The following is a 21,001-nucleotide window of genomic DNA, read 5'->3' as shown; positions in this document are numbered from 1 at the left end:
GCTTGTCCATTCGGACGCAGGAGCCTCAGCTGGGCTCCCCCCTTCGGGGACAATTGCCCAGTCACAGGCTGATGCGGAAATGACAGACATGCTTTCCCGGGCAGCCGCGAGTGTCCGGCTAGAGTGGAACCCTCCACTCACCCCCGAACCCTCGCAGCTCGATGATTGGTTCCTGGGCTCGTGGCGCCGCTCAAAGCAGCCACGCCCTGCTCTAGTGCCTTTCTTTCCGGAAGTGCACGAGGAGCTGACAAAATTGTTGGAGGCACCTTTTACTGCCCGGACCCGATTTCTCAGTTCCCCGGTCCTCACTACCCTCGATGGCGGGGCGGCCAGGGGCTATATGGTGATTCCTCCGGTGGATAAGGCACCTATGCCTGCAGAGTACCGCCACCTGGCGCGGACGCCCAAAGCTCCCATCCAAGCCCTGTAGGTTCACGTCGTCCCTGACGGCCAACGCCCACAGTGCTGCTGGACAAGCCGCCTCTGCCCTGCACGCCATGGCTCTCCTGCAGGTCCACCAAGCCAAGGCGCTAAAAGAACTGCACAAGGGTAGTTCCGCCCCAGATCTGATGTGGGAACTGCGCTCGGCGACCAACCTCACTCTCCGGGCAACGAAGGTCACGGCGCGGTCTCTCGGGCGGACGATGTCCACATTAGTGGTCCAGGAGTGCCAGCTTTGGCTCAACCTGGTCGAGATGGGTGAGGCCGACAAGACACAGTTCCTTGCTGCCCCTATCTCCCAAGCTGGCCTATTCGGCAACACCGTTGAGGACTTTGCCCAGCAGTTCTCGACGGTGAAGCAGCAGATGGAGGCTATCTGGCATATCCTGCCCCGGCGCGGCTCAAGATCCCGCACCCCGTCTGCTCGTCGCCAAGGGCGTCCCCCTGCAGTGACTGCACCAGCTCCACCGCAGCCCGCCCCTTCAGCCCGGCCCCGGCGTGCAGCCCACCGAGGAAGCAGACGCCACCCATCTCACGGCCGGCCGCCAAGAACCCGCAAAGGGCTTCAAAGCGCCCCTGAGACGGGCGACCCAGGGTCGGCGAAACCCACTGCATTGGAGCTGGTAGTAAGACCACTCCATCCGCCGGTGGAGGGCCGGGTGGAGAATCTTTTGTTGCCTTTTCATTTGATTTCGCCGCATGCCCAAGTGGCTGCTGTACCCAACTGTTCAGCAAAAGAGCGGTTTCCTCCTTCCCTGGGTCACATTCCCGGTGTGCACTGTCGTCATCATGACCACCTTTTTACCCTTGCAGGATTGGCGCTCCAGCGGCGGTCTCCCCGCCCCTGCGCGCCCAGCTGTGGCACACATCCGCCCCCGATGTGACAGTCTCCACGGGTTGCGAGGACAGGCCTCTTCCTCCCCCGTCCCAGGCTGTTCTGGGGGTGGTCACAAGGAGCCAGGTAAGTGCTTCGATGTCCCTAGACTCAGCACGGCCACGACATGGTGTGGCACCACCGCCACAAGGCCCCACCTGCCGATACGTCCAACGAGGTTATCCCTTTGGTCCCCCTCACGCAGAACTTGAATACATGGCTTGTGCTTTCCAATCCGTCGCGATGGCTGGTCCGGACCGTCTGACTCGGCTACGCGATTCAGTTTGCCAGGCATCTGCCCAGGCTCAGCGGTATCCACTTCACCTTGGTGAAGGACGAAAACACTGCTACCTTGTGCGCGGAGATCGCCACCCTCCTACAGAAGGGTGTGATAGAACCTGTCCCTCCAGCCGAGACGAAGAAGGGGTTTTACAGCCCCTACTTCATCGTACCGAAAAAAGGCGGTGGGTTGCGGCCAATCTTGGACCTGCGAGTACTGAACCAGCTTTACACAGACTCCCGTTCAAGATGTTGATGCAAAAATGCATTCTGGCGAGCGTCCGGCATCTAGATTGGTTCGTGTACTTTCACGTCTTGTTTCTACCTCGACACAGACCCCTCCTCCGGTTTTCATTTGAGGGTCGGGCGTATCAGTACAGTGTTCTCCCTTTCGGTCTGTTCTTGTCCCCTTGCGTCTTCACGAAGGTCGCAGAGGCAGCTCTTGTCCCGTTAAGGGAGGTGGGCATTAGCATTCTCAACTATCTCGACGATTGGTTAATCCTAGCTCACTCTCGGGACATGTTGTGCACACAGGGACTTGGTACTCTCGCACCTACTCTTGCTTCGGGTCAACTGGGAAAAGAGCGAGCTCCTCCCGGTTCAGAGCATCTCTTTTCTCGGTTTGGAGTTGGACTCAGTCTCATTGACAGCGCGCCTTACGAACAAGCGCACACAGTCGGTGCTGACCTGTTTGAAGGCGTTCAAACAGAAAACAGTGGTTCCACTGAAACTCTTTCAGAGGCTCCTGGGGCATATGGCATCCTCAACAGTGGCCACCCCGCTCGGGTTGATGCATATGAGACCGCTTCAGCACTTGCTTCAGACTCGAGTCCCGAGATGGGCATGGCGCCGCGGGACACATCGCGTGGTTATCACGCCGGTCTGTCACCGTCTCTTCAGCCCTTGGACCAACCTCACGTTTCTACGGGCAGGCGTTCCCCTACAGCAGGTCTCCAGGCACGTCGTGGTCACGACAGACACCTCCAAAACAGGCTGGGGCGCTGTTTGCAATGGGCACGCAGCCGCCGGCTTATGGACGGGCCTGCGGCTGCGTTGGCACATCAACTGCCTCGAGTTGCTGGCAATTCTGCTCGCCTTGCGGAGGTTCCAGCCGTTGATCCAGGGCAAGCACGTGTTAGTTCAGACAGACAACACGGCAACGGTAGCATATGTCAACCGCCAAGGCAGTCTGCGCTCTCATTGTATGTCACAACTCGCCCGCCGTCTCCTCCTCTGGAGTCAGCAGCACCTCAAGTCGCTGCGAGCCACTCACATCCCGGGCGACCTCAACACTGCAGTGGACGCGCTGTCACGGCAGGTTACCCTCAGGGGAGAGTGGAGACTCCACCCTCAGGTGGTCCAGCTGATCTGGAGTCGATTCGGACAGGCACACGTAGACCTGTTCGCCTCCCAAGAATCCTCCCCACTGCCCGCTCTGGTACGTCCTGACTGAGGCACCTCTCGGCATAGACGCGCTGGCCCCCTGGCCTGCACAAATATGCGTTTCCCCCAGTGAGCCTGCTTGCATAGACTCTGTGCAAGGTCAGGGAGAACAAGGAGCAGGTCGTCCTGGTAGCGCCCTACTGGCCCACCCAGACGTGATTCTCAGACCTCATGCTCCTCGTGACAGCCACCCCCCCCCCGGTGAATTCCCCTGAGGAAGGACCTTCTTTCTCAAGGACGGGGCACCATCTGGCATCCATGACCAGACCTCTGGAATCTCCATGTCTGGCCCCTGGATGGGATGCGGAAGACCTAAGCGGGGTGGTAGACACGATCACTCAGGCTAGGGCCCCCTCTATGTGGGGCCTGTATGCCTTTAAGTAGCATCTGTTCACTAAGTGGTGCACAGTCAGATCTGTGCTTTCCTTCCTGCAGGAGAGGTTGGAAGGGCGGCTGTCCCCTTCCACCTTGAAGGTGTACGTTGCTGCTATAGCAGCACACCATGACACAGTGGACGGTAAGTCCTTAGGGAAGCACGACCTGATCATCAGGTTCCTGAGAGGTGCCAGGAGGCTGAACCCCTCTAGACCGCGCCTCGTTCCCTCATGGGACCTCTCTGTAGTTCTCCAGGGTCTACAGAGAGCCCCCTTTGAGCCTTTGCAGTCAGCTGAGCTTAAGGCATTCTCCTTGAAGACTGCCCTCCTGACTGCGCTCACTTCTATCAAGAGGGAAGGAGACCTGCAAGTGTTCTCTGTCAGCAAAATGTGCCTGGAGTTCGGTCCGGGCTACTCTCAAGTGATCTTGAGACCCCGATCAGGCTATGTGCCCAAGGTTCCCACAACCCCTTTTAGTGACCAGGTGGTGAACCTGCGAGCGCTGCCCCAGGAGGAGGCAGACCCAGCCCTGTCATTGCTGTGTCCAGTGCGCGCTTTACACATCTATTTGGATCGCACGCAGAGCTTTAGGATCTTTCCGCTGGTGCACAGCGGAAAGGAAGCACTGTCTCCAAGCAGAGGATCACCCACTGGCTCATTGACGCCATAGCTATGGCATATCATGCCCAGGACGTGCCGCCCCCGGTAGGGCTACGAGCCCATTCTACCAGGGGTGTAGCGGCCTCCTGGGCCCTGGCCAGGGTTGCCTCTCTAACAGACATTTGCAGAGCAGCGTGCTGGGCAACACCCAACACCTTTGCCAGGTTCTACAACCTCTGGGTGGAACTGGTTTTGTTCCGGGTAGTGGCACGCAATACAAGCGGTTAAGTCCAGGATAGCCGACCAGATGTATCGCTTGCACATAGCGCCTTTCACCTCCTCTGAGCTGAAGACGTGCGCCATTAATTCCCAGTAGTGTTCACAAACTATGTTCCCTGGTTGACTTCCTCCGAGCCCTGTGGCAGTCGAGTTTTCGAAGAGACTCACTGCCGGCCCAGTACACATGCTAACTAAGAGCCCTGTTCTGGGGTAGGTGCTCCGCATGTGGCGGTTCCCTGTAAGGTAACCCCATGCGATGTATATCTTCCGCTAATTCATTTCCCTTTTGGCAAACTGCGTCTTCCTTGGGCAGAGCCCCCTCTGCCACAGTCTCCATGTTTGTAGTAACTCCTCCCCCGTTGGGTAGGATCTACCATGAGACTTCTCCACATGACATACTTCCGACATAGTTCGGCAAGGCCATGTGATGTATTTTCCACTTAAATACCCCCCCCCCCTCTCTCTGGGCGAGGTGTGGTCTCCGCGGTGTCCTCCCCTTGGGAGGGACACCTCCCGACTAGACCTGGCTGGCCCAGTCAGATATTCCCCCTTTTTTTTAGGGAGTGGGAAAAAAAGAAGGGGAAAAGAGGCCACGACTGGGCTAGCCTATCTCTATCTTTTGGGTAGTCAACTTGTCCCCAAAGTGCCGTTCGACACTTATAACTATGTTGGGGGAGGTTATGTGTTGGCCTGGTGCGCTGGCTACGAGGCACACAGTTGTCTGCTCATCACACACCGCCAGTTCATGTAACACAGTTCAGCCAGTTGTGGCGTTTTGTATAGGCACCCCTAGTATCACTACATCGACACAACATCGAGTGAGTGATAGATAGGGAACATCATGGTTACTTGTGTAACCTCCGTTCCCTGATGGAGGGAATGAGACGTTGTGTCTCTCCTGCCACAACGCTGAACTACCCGCTGAAACGGCCGGACCTTGTCTTGGCTCCTCAGCATAAAACCTGAATGAGTGGTTGCACGGCAGCTCCTTTTACACCCGTATGTCCGGGGGAGTGGCATGCAAATACCACTCACCAATTTTCATTGGCCTTTTATCAAAGACCAGAGGTGTCTCGGACTCCCAAAAGTGACCCCTAGTGTCACTACATCAACACAACATCTCGTTCCCTCCATCAGGGAACGGAGGTTACGCAAGTAACCATGACGTTTTTTATTTAGAGCAACTTTTGCAATGTAATTTGTCAGTCATCATAAAATGAGACACATTTTTTCCCATTTCAGTATTCAATTGCAGTTGTTTGTTCACATATATTTTGTATGTATATGTAGAGCCGAGGAGGGCGGGGCCGGGCTGGAATGAGACACACCCGGTCCACAATCAGCCTGATGGGGCGCACAAGGGATAAAGGCGGCCGGGGACGACGGTTCGAGAGAGAGAGAATGACAGATAGCTGTACTGTGTGTTTATAGTTGTGTGTTTTGTTTAAGTTATTTATTAAATTATTATTTAAGTTGTCAAGCCGGTTCTCGCCTCCTCCTTTCCACTGAACCCCCTTACACTACTCCGCACCTGGCAGCGGCCCTACCACTCCAGGCAGTCGGGGAGTCGCTTCCCTCCTCCCCCCGCGGACAGCGGTCTTCCCTCGACCCCTCCGCGTTTCCGGGGGATGGCAGGGCACTCCTCCGCCCCCGGCAGCGGCTCCCTCGCTCCAGGCGGTCGGGGAGTCCCGTCCCCACTCGCCTCGCGGACGGCGGCTGTTCCCCGCGTCCGGATGGTCGGGCTACTCCGTCCCCTGTCGGACGGCAGCGGCACTCCCCTGGGTGGACGGCAGTGTCGAGGACCCTGCGACGGGAATCCCTCCTCCTTCCCGGGTTTCGGCACCAGTGTAAGGGGGTTCAGTGGAAAGGAGGAGGCGAGAACCGGCTTGACATTCCAGCCCGGCCCCGCCCCCCTCGGCTCTACAGTATACATTCAAATCATTAAAAGGATAACACGTAAACATACCTGAGCAGAAAACATATTTTTTGAAACATAAAAAAATTATACAATAACAGAGCTGAACGCAGTGTAACAGGGTTGCATGGACACATTACTTTTGCTGGTCGTCCTTACAGCTGTGCAAAGCACAAAACAAGAAAATAATTTCTTGTCCACAAAATGGGAAGTCATATTTCATTTTCATGCCTTACAATAGTGGCCCTTATATTCTCTCTCTCACTCAGATCCTTTATTGTTCTTATCTTTCCTGCTTCTACATATCACCTCCACATCTCCCTTTTTTTGAGATAGGGTAGACCGAGTACAGTTGTAACACTGTGAATAATTCCATTTTCATGCAAGTAGGAACTGAGTCTGAGCAACTTTAATAATTCCAACATTCATTGTGTTCCCACCAGCTGCTCTATTACCTATTACTTTAAAAGTGTACTGTACTTTAATACTGGTATAATATTGATAATATAAAACATTTATTTATATAAACACCTCATTTAAATGTCTCTAAAAATCTAAAGGAAACTGAAGAGGGTGCAACCCTGTTACTCAAAAAATGGTAACAGGGTTGCACACTCGTGCTAGTATTAGCAATTTCTCAATGAAAGATGCTAATTTAGGAATTAAATGCCACTGTCAAGATCAATACTGTCATGTTTATGAAATAAACAAAGAAAACTTTGAAATTAATACCCATTTACACCGATTATGTTTGTAACAGAGTTGAGTGTTAGAATGGATAAAAGGCAACTAATTATCATTTAAAGAGGTTTTAAATTTGGGGGCGGAAAGACAGGAATCGTGATATGACCTAATGTGAGTATCAAACTTCAATTAGAATACGATTCAATTAAATAAATGCATGCACTGCGTCATTTCAAAGTGAAAACGTGGCACTGTTGTATTTAATTCAAGCACACGTGGGTGTTTCCAGCTGTTGCAGAGCAGTTCACAATCATTAGGCCATATCGGAAATTTACGACAAGCGATCACTAAAGATCACCTGTTGATGATGATATAGTGTTGATGAAATATGACAATACTTACTTTTAATTGTTTGTATTGTAATACGTTTTAGATTGTTGTATGAGTGCACATTTTATTTCCCTTATCTGTCTGAATGAGCAACTGGAAACAGGGAAGCACTTGCATTTCAAAATAAGAGTCCCCAGTGTATTTCAGCCTTTAAAGTTAAAAGTTCCGCTCTATAAGTCAAATATATATATTTTCCCCCTGGTTAATGGTATTTTGGTTGCACCATAAACTGCATATGGAATTCAATTCAATTTGGAATCTTGTAGCCTCTGTCTGGCCCACCCTATCACAGGAAGGAAAGACAAAGAACATTTAATATAGGCTACCAATTTTAAAAAACTATTGGCAGATTAATTGCCTTTCAACACATTATCATATCAGCATAATCCAATATTGGTCGACCTCTAATTTTTATTTATTTATATAATGGTACATATACCAATTTTAATGTGATATATATGTGGAAAACATGTATTTTAAACTAGATTGTGATTTTAGTGAGTTTGTTTTGATATAGGGATATAGTATTAATTTGATCTGTTCATGTCTTGAAAAATGTCTTAAAAAGTCTTAAATTTGATTTTAAAAACTCGGTAGCAACCTTGTATGCCTATCATCATTGTTTTGTCTGTATTCCATCCATTAACACTCTTTTATACACCCGCCTTTGCAGTAGTATCAGTGTCATCATAAATGACAATAGCAGAGTGTAATCTGCACATATTATGGCCGCGTATAATATATTAGTGCATTAACGCCATGAATGCAAAATGTAAACATGACAAATTACACATCTACAGCATATATATATATATATGCTAATTTGATGTGTAATTTGAAGCTGTTTTAACCACTCGATGATGATTTAAAGCAATATATATATATATTGCTTTAAATCATCATCGAGTGGTTAAAACAGCTTCTTTTACTGATCTCATAGAATGAGGCATGAATGTCTTATCAGTTGATGTTTTACATGTAGTTTTGAGCAATCTCATATTTAAATGCTCCTCTAAATGCCTCCCACAGCAGTGTGACAGTTGTCTGAATGTTTGCAAACAGTATGTCGTTGCTCAACTGTTTTGAACTTCTTTTTGGCTATGAGCGTAGAATGAAGAAGCACTTCGCTGTGAGTGTGCTGGGGGCTTTTAGTCTAAACAGGTCACAAATTGGTGTAAATGATTTGCTAACAAATCGATTGTCTGAATCAAATTTATTTTTTAAAATCTGTATCCAGTAATCACAAACGCCTGGAAGGGTCATGGAAAAGTCATGGAAATTAATTTGCCTCAAAGGGTTGGAAACCCTGCTTTAGGTAAGAAAAGCATTGATGTACAAATTGTGTCTTTTACTTTTGATCTCAGTTGCGCCGTCGATTCCTCCTGCCGTATCTTACACCAAACGTGCTCAGGCCAACAGTGTGGAGGGAGAGAAGAAGGAAGAGTGGGATGCGTCCCGTAAGTTGCCCTCTTCCAGCTCTAAAGGTGACATGGCCGCTTCGCCACTCGTCGCACAGGAACGCAGGAAGTCCTCCACAGCTTCAGGGGTGAGAAGTCACAGGAAACATTACATCATGTGCCACAGCTGCAGGACTGAATTTAGATATGACTAAATATAGACAGTGTGTGAACTAGTGTTGTTTATGTGTGTTTGCATTGGTATAAACAGAATAGTTCTGCTGGTGGCATGACGAGGAGAAATACATACGTGTGTGAGAGCTCCAGTACAGACCGATACTCAGCCATACCCAACGGCAAAGACAGCAGGTGACCACACTCACAAAACTACAGGCCTAAATACTCACTAACTGTGGATTGTCAGCTCAATAAGATTTTTAAACAAAACTACAATATGCATCCCTATAGTCCCTTTTACACAGAGTATAAAAATAAGATATGAGCCTTCAAGTCATGTGTCTAAAATCCAAATAGACATTGAGCAGTTGAGATTGGTGGTTTCTGAGTACAAGGAACATATAACAAGGTCAATGACACGATGCTTATTTTTAGGGCCCAAGCACTAAAAGTGCGGAGGCCCTATTGTTCTTCTAAGGATTATTAGGGTCCAAGCACTGAAAATGTGGAGGCTCTATTGTTCTTCTAAGGATTATTATTATTATTATTATTATTATTATTATTATTATTTTCAAGTTTTCGGTACTTTTGGGGTACTTAACATTGGTGAAAATGAAATTTTGCACACACATCGGCGTCATCGGCCATTAGGGCTGGGCAAAGTTGCTTGGGTGTGTAACAGTCAAGACACTGCTGATGTAAAATTGTAAAAGAATATTTGATGTCTTAAATACTGTTGCCATGACAACGCATTAATTGTTATAATTCCTTTCTTCCTGTATTTGTGTGTTTTTGAGGCACTTGGCATGATTCAAATTTCATGAAATTTTGCACACACATCAGAGTCATCGGCCATTAGGACTGGGCAAAAGTTCACACAAGGGCGTGCAGGGGGGCTCTGTAGCGCCCCCTTTTAAAATGAGCATGTAACGGGGTCTCTGTAGCACCCCCATTTTCACCTAGAGTCACCAAACTTGGTACATATATTGTTCTCATCAAGCCGAACAACTTTCATACTTAGTCATTAGCTCACCCAACGGGAAGTCGGCCATTTTGGATTGTTTGAAAAATGTATGCTCTGGAATTTGAACTACTCCTAGGGATTTCATGATACAGGTCCCTAATGTGGGCGACATCATGCCAATACATTGATGATACTAAATTGTGAACAGATTTTTGATATATGGTGTTGTCATGGCAATGCGATAAATTAACATCAGAAAATGGGGAAAAGGAAGTGTCTCATATCTTCTGCATGCATAGTGTGATTTACATCAAAATTGAGCCAAATGTTTGGCCTTGTGGGTTGATTACATTGATGTGGCTATTGTGATTCATGGTTGTAGCACCACCAACTGGCGGAAAGAAGTGTGGCACATTTAACAGACTGAAATATCCCTATTATGTTTACCTGAATTGCTTCAAATTTTTTTTAAATAATGTCGAGGCCTGGGTAGCTCAGGGAGTATTGACGCTGACCACCACCCCTGGAGTCGCGAATTCGAATCCAGGGTGTGCTGAGTGACTCCAGCCAGCTCTCCTAAGCAACCAAATTGGCTCGGTTGCTAAGGAGGGTAGAGTCACATGGGGTAACGTCCTTGTGGTCGTGATTAGTGGTTCTCGCTCATGGGGCGCGTGGTAAGTTGTGCGTGGATTGCAGAGAGTAGCATGAGCCTCCACATGCGGAGTCTCCGCGGTGTCACGCACAATGAGCCATGTGATAAAATGCGTGGATTGACGGTCTCAGAAGCGGAGGCAACTGAGACTTGTCCTCCGCCACTTGGATTGAGGTGAGTAACCGTGCCACCACGAGGACCTACTAAGTAGTGGGAATTGGGCATTCCAAATTGGGAGGAAAAAGGGGATAAAAAACCAAAAAAGATTCTTGATATCTTACACAGTGTTGCCATGGCCATGCATTAAATGCCACTATTCCTTTTTATGTATATTCACATGTTTTTGAGGTACTTAGCATGCTTGAATTTTCATGATAATATGCACACACATCAGAGTTGTCGGCCATTAGGCCGGGGCAAAAGTTAACACATGGGCGTGGCTGAGGAGCTCTGTAGTGCCACCTTTTGACAAAAGTGGTGGGGTAAGTTTCTTCTACAGTCACCAAACTTGCCTCATATATTGTTCTCATCAAGCCTGACAACTTTCAAAATTACAGTCATTAGCTTCACCCAACGGGAAGTTGGCTATTTTGGATTGAATGTGCATTTTTTTTAAATAGCAGGCCCTGAACTTTTGAATGCTCCTCCTAGGGGATTCATGTTAGTGGTACCAAACTTAGGCAATATTATGCCAAGACATTGAAAATGCTAAATTGCGAACAGATTTTTTATATTTTGAACAGTGTTGCCATGGCGATGCAATAAATTAAGGGCAAAAATTTGAAATAGGAAGTTCCTTATAACTTCTGTGTGCATTGTATGAATTCAGCTGTATGTTTTGTAATGGGGGCTGATCACATTTATGTGGCCATTATGGGTCACGGTCATAGCGCCACCAACTGGCACCAGGAAGTAAGGCAATTTTATCAGACTTTGAAATAACCCTCTTGTGTTTACATGAATTGCTTCAGAATTCTTTAGAATAATGTCAAGACACTGCTGATGTAAAATTGTATAGGGATATTTGATATCTTAAATACTGTTGCCATGGCAATGTATTAATTGTTATTATTCCTTTCCTCCTGGGTGTTTTTGAGGCACTTGGCATGCTTAAAATTTCATGAAATTTTGCACACATATAAGAGTTGTTGGCCATTAGGTCTGGGCACATGTTCACGCATGGGGGTGTAGGGGGGCTCTGTAGCTCCCCCTTTAAAATGGTTGTGTAGGATAGCCTCTCTAGCACCCCCATTTTCACTTACAGTCACCAAAATTGGTACATATATAGTTCTCATCAAGCCAGACAACTTTCAAAATTATAGTCATTAGGTCCACCCAACAGGAAGTCAGCCATTTTGGATTTTTTTAATATTGCAGTCTCTAAACTTTTAAATACTCCTCCTAGGTAATTCATGAGACTGCCACCACATTTAGACAGCATATTGCCAAGACATTGAAGATGCTAAATTGTGAACAGATTTTGATATATCGAAAGGTGTTGCCATGGCGAGGCATTAATGCTGGAAAATGGGAAACAGGAAGTGTCTCATATATCTTCTGTGTGCAGTGTGTTATTTAGATCGAAATTGAGATGTATGTTTAGCCTTGGGGGCTAATCACATGAATTTGACATACATAGCGCCACCACCTGGCAGCAGGAAATGTGGCTCTTACAACAGACTTTAAAACAGTCCTCTTATATTTACTCAGATTGCTTCAAACTGTTTAGAATAATGACAAATGCATGTGTCCACCTTGCATTGTTTTCCCGAAAGCCACCAGGTGGAAATGGACCAGTTGTGCTTGGGCCCGTTATCGCTGCTTGCAGCTATATTTTTGTCTGGATCTTTTAATTTATTAAAAACTACATTACAAATGCAATTCACACAAAACAATGACTTGAATACATCTCTTCTATGATGAACTTATTTTAGTTTAAAGTCATTTTGATATTTTTTCTGGGGGATAATGTCAAAAGTATCATGTGGTGTAACTGTTCAGTGACAGTAAAAAAGTTCAAGTCTTACTGAAAGCTGAAGTTCATAAAAAAAGAGATGTTGGCATTACTGGTTTGGAATAATCTTTCATGATTATTTCTTTAAATAAATAAGCAATGAAGCAATTTGGTTTTAAAATGTTATTGATATTTGACAAACAGTTGTTCACCAAAGAAAACTTACCTGGAAAAAAATGACAAAGCTTTTTGGAAATTAATTTTGTATTGATGATTAAGTTGTGTACACTCACTTGTGTTCAAGGTGCAACTATAGTATTTTAATACCTTTTTCTTAAAGGAATAGTTCACCCAAAAATTAAAATTCTCTCATCATTTACTCACCCTCATGCCATTCCAGATGTGTATGACTTTCTTTCTTCTGCAGAGCACAAATGAAGAATTTTAGAATATCTCAGCACTGTAGGTCCATACAATGCAAGTGAATGTGACCAGAACTTTGAATGTCCAAAAGGACATAAAGGATAAAAGTAATCCATAATACTCCAGCGTTTAAATCCATATCTTCGGAAGAGATACAGATCAATATTTAAGTCCTTTTTTACTCAAAATTAACCTCCTTGCTTTGGAGCTGGCGATATACAAAAAAGAGGAAAGTGAAAGTAAAAATGGATATTTATAGTAAATATTGATCTGTTCCTCACCCATATCTATCATATTGCTTCAGAGACATGGATTTAACTACTAAAGTAAATTAGATTACTTTTATGCTGCCTTTATGGAATTTTTGTAGCTTCAAAGATCCAGTCACCATTCACTTGCATTGTGAGGACCAACAGAGCTGAAATATTCTTCTAAAAATATTAATTTGTGTTCTGCAGAAGAAAGAAAGTAATTCACATCTGGAATGGTATGAGGGTAAGTGTAAATGATGAGAGAATTGTCATTTTTGGGTGAACTAACACCTTAAAGTATAAATGTTAGGCAGTGTAACCAACTTGCATGTAGACATTTTGATGCAATGTGACCACAAAACAACAAAACACAAGAGGAACCCTTCAGAACCTCATGACTGTATGTGACTTTTTTAAGAAGTCTGATATTTTAAAATTTTTAGAGAAAAGGTACATTTTGTTCATGTCAAATGGAGTAACCTTAAGAAAACATAACTTAAAAAATACTGTACGTTTGAAAACTTTTTTTAAATGAATTTTGTTTGTGATTTGCATTGTTTTATTTACTCTCTTGGTGTAAAGGCCTTATTCCCTCTCCCTTTTGAGTCTCATGACCACTGTATCTACACATTTTATATTTGTTCTGTCCTCACAACAGCTTAATATGCAGTAATAACAAACCATTTAGAGGCATTTGACCTCTTAACACTGACATCTTCTCTATTTTTTATGTCTTTTCTGTCTATATTGTGTAATTTATGTCTCATCTCTGTCGCTTACTTGTATTCTGTCTCCCTCTTGGTCAGTTTGACGGAGATGTCGGGATCTGCGAGCGGTTCATCCTCAGTGTCTCCAGGAGCATCGTCTGCACTGGCGTCCACTCGACCACGTCACGTCAAGTCCATGTCCGCCTCAGGACACCCCACCAAATCTCCACTACCGCCCATTGAGGACAACACTGAATACAAGGGGTGAAGAAACACACTGATCTCTAGTTTTTCAAATGGGAAAACTAATCAGGATGTTTAAATAGTTTTAATTAGATTCACAGGGAAACATAAGGAATTTAACGGCTCTTGTTCTGATTGTGATTCAGCTTAAAAGTTTGGGTTCCTTAACAATACTATTAATATGAACAATCAGTCAGTAATTACAGTGATCTCAGGAGTCTTTAGGATACAAAACATAAGTATTGACTTAAGAATCGCTTTGAAAAATTCATTCAGTGAGTGACTGGATTCCAATTTAGAATCAATTTAAACTGGTAACTCATGAGTTTGAGTTTGTGAGTCTTTATTTCTCTGCATACAGTCTTTCTCTATTGACAGTTAGCTTATGTAAGGGTGTCAACTTAAAGTTAAATTATTTATTTATTTAATTTTCATTAAAAAATGTATATCATAGCATTTTCTGTAATTTTATCAAACTATATGGAATGTTTATAAGCAAGAAGAACCAATTAATACCTCAAAATATCAGAAAACATGAAATTTAAAGTTTTTTGGTAGTTAAAGGAATGTTACAAAAGAGTTACAGGATGGAAAGTGAAATTGAGGACATAGTAGAAACATATAGACTGTTTAACATTTAAAACAATATTCCCTTGAAAACATATTGAACATTTTATCAAAAAATAAAAAAATAAAAATTAAAAAAAGTAAAGAAATACTTAGAAAATTACTTAAAAAAATTACTTTTTTTTCTTTTCTTTTTTTTTTAGAAGTGCACACATTTTTTATTTATTTATGCAACAACAAAATTCCATCAAATTGAATTAAGTAATCTTAAATTTTTTTTTTTACATTTTATTAATTTAATTTTGTTATTAAATTAAAATTACACAATTAAATTTGATGTAATTTTTTTTTATTGAAATGTGTTAATCATACAAATTGGCTAAAATATTTTCTGATATTCCCAGGAATATGACAAAAATGAAACAAATATGCTCAAACCAAAGTACCATAGTGAAATTATTTAAATTCACCCCTATGTTTACTTACAGTACTTGTGATATTGTGAACAAAGAAAACTAACTAATATGATTTCCAGCTTTTATATTGTGTTTAATATTTTACCTAATATACTGACATTATATACATGTGTGTATATATAAATATTTGCTGAGAAAGCCCCTCAAATAACAATAATTCAATATATAATGATTATAAGCAGTTGTATTAAAATAATTATAAATAAAATATATACGGTATATTATAAAAAAAAAAAAGATAATTAAAAGACATTACATTTTTGTGGCAGACTAGTAAAGCATTGATAAGACAATACAAAAATCCAATATTTTGTTTATTTACATAAAATTAAACATAAGCCTATCATTGGCCTACCATCCACAACAATCCATTTAGCAATTGAATTTGTTTTTATTATAAGGACTTTCCTGATCAAATCAGTCTGAATGAATCATCAACAGTATTGGGTGTAATCTGATTACAAAGTAATTAGTTACAGCAATATAATTTCTTTTTGAAAAAATATAGAGAAATATAAGGAGCCCCCTAACGAGTCATTGTATGGGACAATTGAATGTATGACTTATGTGTGACAATGAACAAGGAGGAAATAAAGACATTATTATGAATTTGCTGAGCAGAAAAATAGTTTTCTGTTAAGTGTTTTAGAAAGTAACTTATGTTAAGTAATTAGTAATGTGATTACTTTTTCGGTGAAGCAATCCATAAAGAAATTACAATTTTAGAGAAGAAATAAGTCATTTATTGTGGATTGCTTAATTTAAGTAATTTACCAAACACTGATCCGCGTATCAGTATTAATCTAAATGATTATTATTTTATTTTTTATCTGTATCCATTAATTACGACTGAAAAAGTTATGGAAATTTATTGGGCAAAAATTGTAGTGGGAATGACCCAGATGTTCAAGAACTGTTAATGGAACCAAATGTGATGAAAATCATTTGGTTCCTTTGTTTTTAAAATACAGCCAATTCTGAATAAGTACTGGTTCTTAGTCTTATTTTCTGTCTCTCTCCATCTGTCTGTCTCTGTCTGTGTGTAGCTCAAGCTCCAGGGCTCCATCCACGTCTCCGTCAGCTCACAGTATCAGCAGTATGACTCCGGATCGAACCCGTTTTCCTCGCGGCACCACCAGCCGCAGCACCTTTCACGGGGCGCAGCTCAGAGACCGCCGCAGTGCCACCTACAACGGCCCGCCCGCCTCGCCCACGCTCTCCCATGACACGGGCGCTCTCGCTCAAGCCCGCAGAGGCACCTCCTCTGGATTTATCAGCAAGCTCACCTCCAAGTTTGTGCGGAGGTCAGTCTGTAGATCTATCATGTAAAATCACCTCTCTGCATGGCCACCCATGCGTGCCGTTTGTACTGAGGTTTGTATGGAAGTCCTTTCAGGTCACAAATCAACTTTACGGCTGAGCAGATCTGCAGTGCAGTAAAAGGTCAAACCGTTAAAAAAAGTCCAAACAAGTAATAACATGTAATAACATAATTGTAATAACAAACATGCAATAACATAATTGATGTCAGTTTACAGCCCGAACAAATGACTCTTATGAACTGGTTCTTTTGAATCTACAGCGTGAAACATACACACGAAAAGTGTAATCTGATTCCTGAACAAATGACTCTTATGAACTGGTTCTTTTGAATCTACAACATGAAACATTCAGCATGACCAGTGTAGTCCGAATCCCAATCAAATTACTTTTATGAGCCGGTTCTTTTGAATCTATAGTGCGAAACAAACACCACGACCAGTGTAGTCCGATTCCTAAACAAATGACTCTTATGAACTGGTTCTTTTGAATCTACAGGATGAAACATACGCCATGACCAGTGTAGTCTGATTCCTGAAGAAATTATGACTAAATTATGAGTCAGTTTTTTTTAATCTACACTGCAAAATGTACAGTTACCTCCCAAACGAATAGCTCTTATCAGTTAATTCTTTTTAGGAAATGAAAAACGTACTGAACTGCTAGTCATTAATTTCATCCTACTCAAAATGAGCCAAGAACTGTTATGTGTAGAGAATAATTACTGAATTGTTGTTGAAATGAAAATGTGTATTTAATTTTGTATATTAAATATTTTTTTTTTTTTTTTTTTTATAGTATAAAAAAACAACTAATTAATAATATATCTTCATCTTTTGCAAGAATCTGTTCTGTTAAAATATGAAGTCATCTCATAATTTTGTAACAGACTGTTAAGGGCAGTAAATCCAATAAGAATTTCCAAATATTTCATCCTCAAAAGTACTTCAGTAAAGAAGTTATCATTTTTTATCAAGATTTTGTGGTGACATACAGTATGGGGCATTGGGGGGCTACCCAGTGCATCGCCACAGTAATTGAAACCAAGCGACCAACAAAACGTCTTGTTGCTCGTCACGGTCACAGCTGGTTAAGACAAAAACCTTGACTAATATGAAAGAAATTGCTTTTATTGCTTGTTTCTTTATCGCAATGGCATCACGCTTGGTTAGGACAGTGTAAAGCAGGGGCGGGCAACTATTTTTGTACAGGGGCCACATCGGGCTCTAAGTAGTGCATAGGGGGCCACATCATACTCCTTTTATGATACATGATGCAGAAGTCTATCGCACTAGAGATCGCTAAGTTTGTTCAAAGAGGAAAGCGAGAGCAAAAAGAGTGCACTCTCATGCATGGTTGCCAGATTGCACAAAATAAGTATAACATTAGGCGGAATATTTCCAATTTGCGCAAATATACATTTCTAATTGAGGGCTTTCTCTTATCTGACAACCCTGAGCATGTTAAACACTTGTGGAGGCACATTAGGTCCCAATGCAAGTTTAATGAAATAGCCAATAAAAAAACGTAAAAAAAATAAAAAAACGCTTTTAGGATAAATGAGCCACGGGCCAGATTAAACCATGTGAAGGGCCATATCCAGCCTGCGGGCCGTAAGTTGCCCATGTCTGGTGTAAAGTGTAACATTTCATATTTGTTTTATTATATTTATAATTTGTGTTCTTTGACGGTGTGTAAAAGGGTTTACAGTTGACCATGACCATAAGAAATCTATATTTAACACCTAGATCTCACACTGCAGTGTGTGTATGTGTGAGAAAGAGTGCCAGGTGGCCTTTACACACACTGTGCTGTGAGTATGCAGTGTCTGTGAGTGTGCTGCAGTCAGTGAAGGACACAGTAAAGTGAGCTTGATCTTTACCAGCTAGCAGACTGTGTCTCATTGATTAACATCACTCTCATACCTGCCCACTACTGTCTGATTACTCTAACACAACTGAAAAGTTCTTGTAACAACAAACTGGGTTTTTAGTAACTTAATGTCAATGAACAGTATTTGTGGCATGCTGTTAGTTACCACAGAAAATAATTTTGACTCATCCCTCAGTTTAAATTTTACAGGAAACACTTTTACAGTAATGGCCTTACAATAAACGTCTTTATAGCACTTACATAAATATTGAGTACAAATGTGTGTTAAGCTGTAAAGTTCAAATCATCCTTTTGTGGTAGGACTACCTTTCGTGGAATTTCTTATGTGATACCGAAGTAGTTCCTGTGGGTGGAATTTGCAACTAGGTTTACTTTTCTAGCTGGTCATGACACGTGTTGAAAGATTGGATGTAACTTAACACAGACAGGATTGATATATAATAGAGGTGCCCAATATATTGGCGGCCGATATATATTTTGCAAACAACTGGGAAAATCAAAATATCATTATTGCACCGATAGTGGAATTATTTCCAATATTTTCACAGATAATGTGTTATGGTTTATTCGCTTGTGCCAGAAAATGCTCAGACTGCTTGTGGCTTTTCTCCTTCAGACAGGCAGTCTCAAGCATCAGTGTATGTGTACATACTAGGGCTGTCAACTGGCCTGAGAGACTAAATTCGAATGTTTACCTTAAATATTGCCAAAATTAAAATTAAATTAAAATTTTAAAGTCAGTAGATTTTTAAATCGACATTGTTTCCGTAGACCACAAGAGGGCACATTGAATACATATAAACCATACAGCACCACGTTAAATTATTGCAAAGAACATTCCATGCTGTTAAAAAAGAGCATAGTATATAAAATAAATAAATGTGTTTTTTAGATGCAGTGTCAAGTTAAAAAGAACTTAACCTTTAAAACGCATCTCGAGACACCTACTTTCTGTATTTGTTGCGCTGCGTCTAGCCTTTTATAGCGCAAGAATGCAATCATTCTGAAGTCATCGTCAGTGCTTGGCACACAACCAAAATTCAAATGAACAGTTTTAGCATTCTAAAATGGCTATTCAAATTTGATAGGCTATTCAAATTTTAATTTGACAGCACTAGTACATACACATACAGGTGCATCTCAATAAATTAGAATGTCGTGGAAAAGTTCATTTATTTCAGTAATTCAACTCAAATTGTGAAACTCGTGTATTAAATAAATTCAATGCACACAGACTGAAGTAGTTTAAGTCTTTGGTTCTTTTAATTGTGATGATTTTGGCTCACATTTAACAAAAACCCACCAATTCACTATCTCAAAAAATTTGAATATTTTGACATGCCAATCAGCTAATCAACTCAAAACACCTGCAAAGGTTTCCTGAGCCTTCAAAATGGTCTCTCAGTTTGGTTCACTAGGCTACACAATCATGGGGAAGACTGCTGATCTGACAGTTGTCCAGAAGACAATCATGGACACCCTTCACAAGGAGGGTAAGCCACAAACATTCATTGCCAAAGAAGCTGGCTGTTCACAGAGTGCTGTATCCAAGCATGTTAACAGAAAGTTGAGTGGAAGGAAAAAGTGTGGAAGAAAAAGATGCACAACCAACCGAGAGAACCGCAGCCTTATGATTGCCCAGCAAAATCGATTCAAGAATTTGGGTGAACTTCACAAGGAATGGACTGAGGCTGGGGTCAAGGCATCAAGAGCCACCACACACAGACATGTCAAGGAATTTGGCTACAGTTGTTGTATTCCTCTTGTTAAGCCACTCCTGAACCACAGACAACGTCAGAGGCATCTTACCTGGGCTAAGGAGAAGAAGAACTGGACTGTTGCCCAGTGGTCCAAAGTCCTCTTTTCAGATGAGAGCAAGTTTTGTATTTCATTTGGAAACCAAGGTCCTAGAGTCTGGAGGAAGGGTGGAGAAGCTCATAGCCCAAGTTGCTTGAAGTCCACTGTTAAGTTTCCACAGTCTGTGATGATTTGGGGTGCAATGTCATCTGCTGGTGTTGGTCCATTGTGTTTTTTGAAAACCAAAGTCACTGCACCCGTTTACCAAGAAATTTTGGAGCACTTCATGCTTCCTTCTGCTGACCAGCTTTTTAAAGATGCTGATTTCATTTTCCAGCAGGATTTGGCACCTGCCCACACTGCCAAAAGCACCAAAAGTTGGTTAAATGACCATGGTGTTGGTGTGCTTGACTGGCCAGTAAACTCACCAGACCTGAACCCCATAGAGAATCTATGGGGTATTGTCAAGAGGAAAATGAGAAACAAGAGACCAAAAAATGCAGATGAGCTGAAGGCCACTGTCAAAGAAACCTGGGCTTCCACACCACCACAGCAGTGCCACAAACTGATCACCTCCATGCCACGCCGAATTGAGGCAGTAATTAAAGCAAAAGGAGCCCCTACCAAGTATTGAGTACATATACAGTAAATGAACATACTTTCCAGAAGGCCAACAATTCACTAAAAATGTTTTTTTTATTGGTCTTATGATGTATTCTAATTTGCTGAGATAGTGAATTGGTGGGTTTTTGTTAAATGTGAGCCAAAATCATCACAATAAAAAGAACCAAAGACTTAAACTACTTCAGTCTGTGTGCATTGAATTTATTTAATACACGAGTTTCACAATTTGAGTTGAATTACTGAAATAAATGAACTTTTCCACGGCATTCTAATTTAT

General features: G+C 42.7%; 1 protein-coding gene across 3 annotated transcripts in view; it reads left to right on the top strand.

The window, feature by feature from the left end:
- Positions 1 to 21,001, top strand: part of LOC127438689 (serine/threonine-protein kinase MARK1-like) — a 103,799-nt gene that overhangs the window by 72,762 nt on the left and 10,036 nt on the right. For all 3 annotated transcript variants that reach the window (XM_051694458.1, XM_051694457.1, XM_051694459.1), the window contains 4 exons: positions 8,644 to 8,825; positions 8,948 to 9,045; positions 13,904 to 14,068; positions 16,137 to 16,394. In XM_051694458.1, the coding sequence (XP_051550418.1) occupies positions 8,644 to 8,825; positions 8,948 to 9,045; positions 13,904 to 14,068; positions 16,137 to 16,394 (703 nt within the window). The remainder of the gene's footprint in view (positions 1 to 8,643; positions 8,826 to 8,947; positions 9,046 to 13,903; positions 14,069 to 16,136; positions 16,395 to 21,001) is intronic.

The sequence above is a fragment of the Myxocyprinus asiaticus genome, chromosome 50 (genome assembly GCF_019703515.2).
Source record: "Myxocyprinus asiaticus isolate MX2 ecotype Aquarium Trade chromosome 50, UBuf_Myxa_2, whole genome shotgun sequence".
Lineage (NCBI taxonomy): Eukaryota > Metazoa > Chordata > Actinopteri > Cypriniformes > Catostomidae > Myxocyprinus > Myxocyprinus asiaticus.
This window is presented reverse-complemented; position numbering and strand designations above follow the sequence as displayed.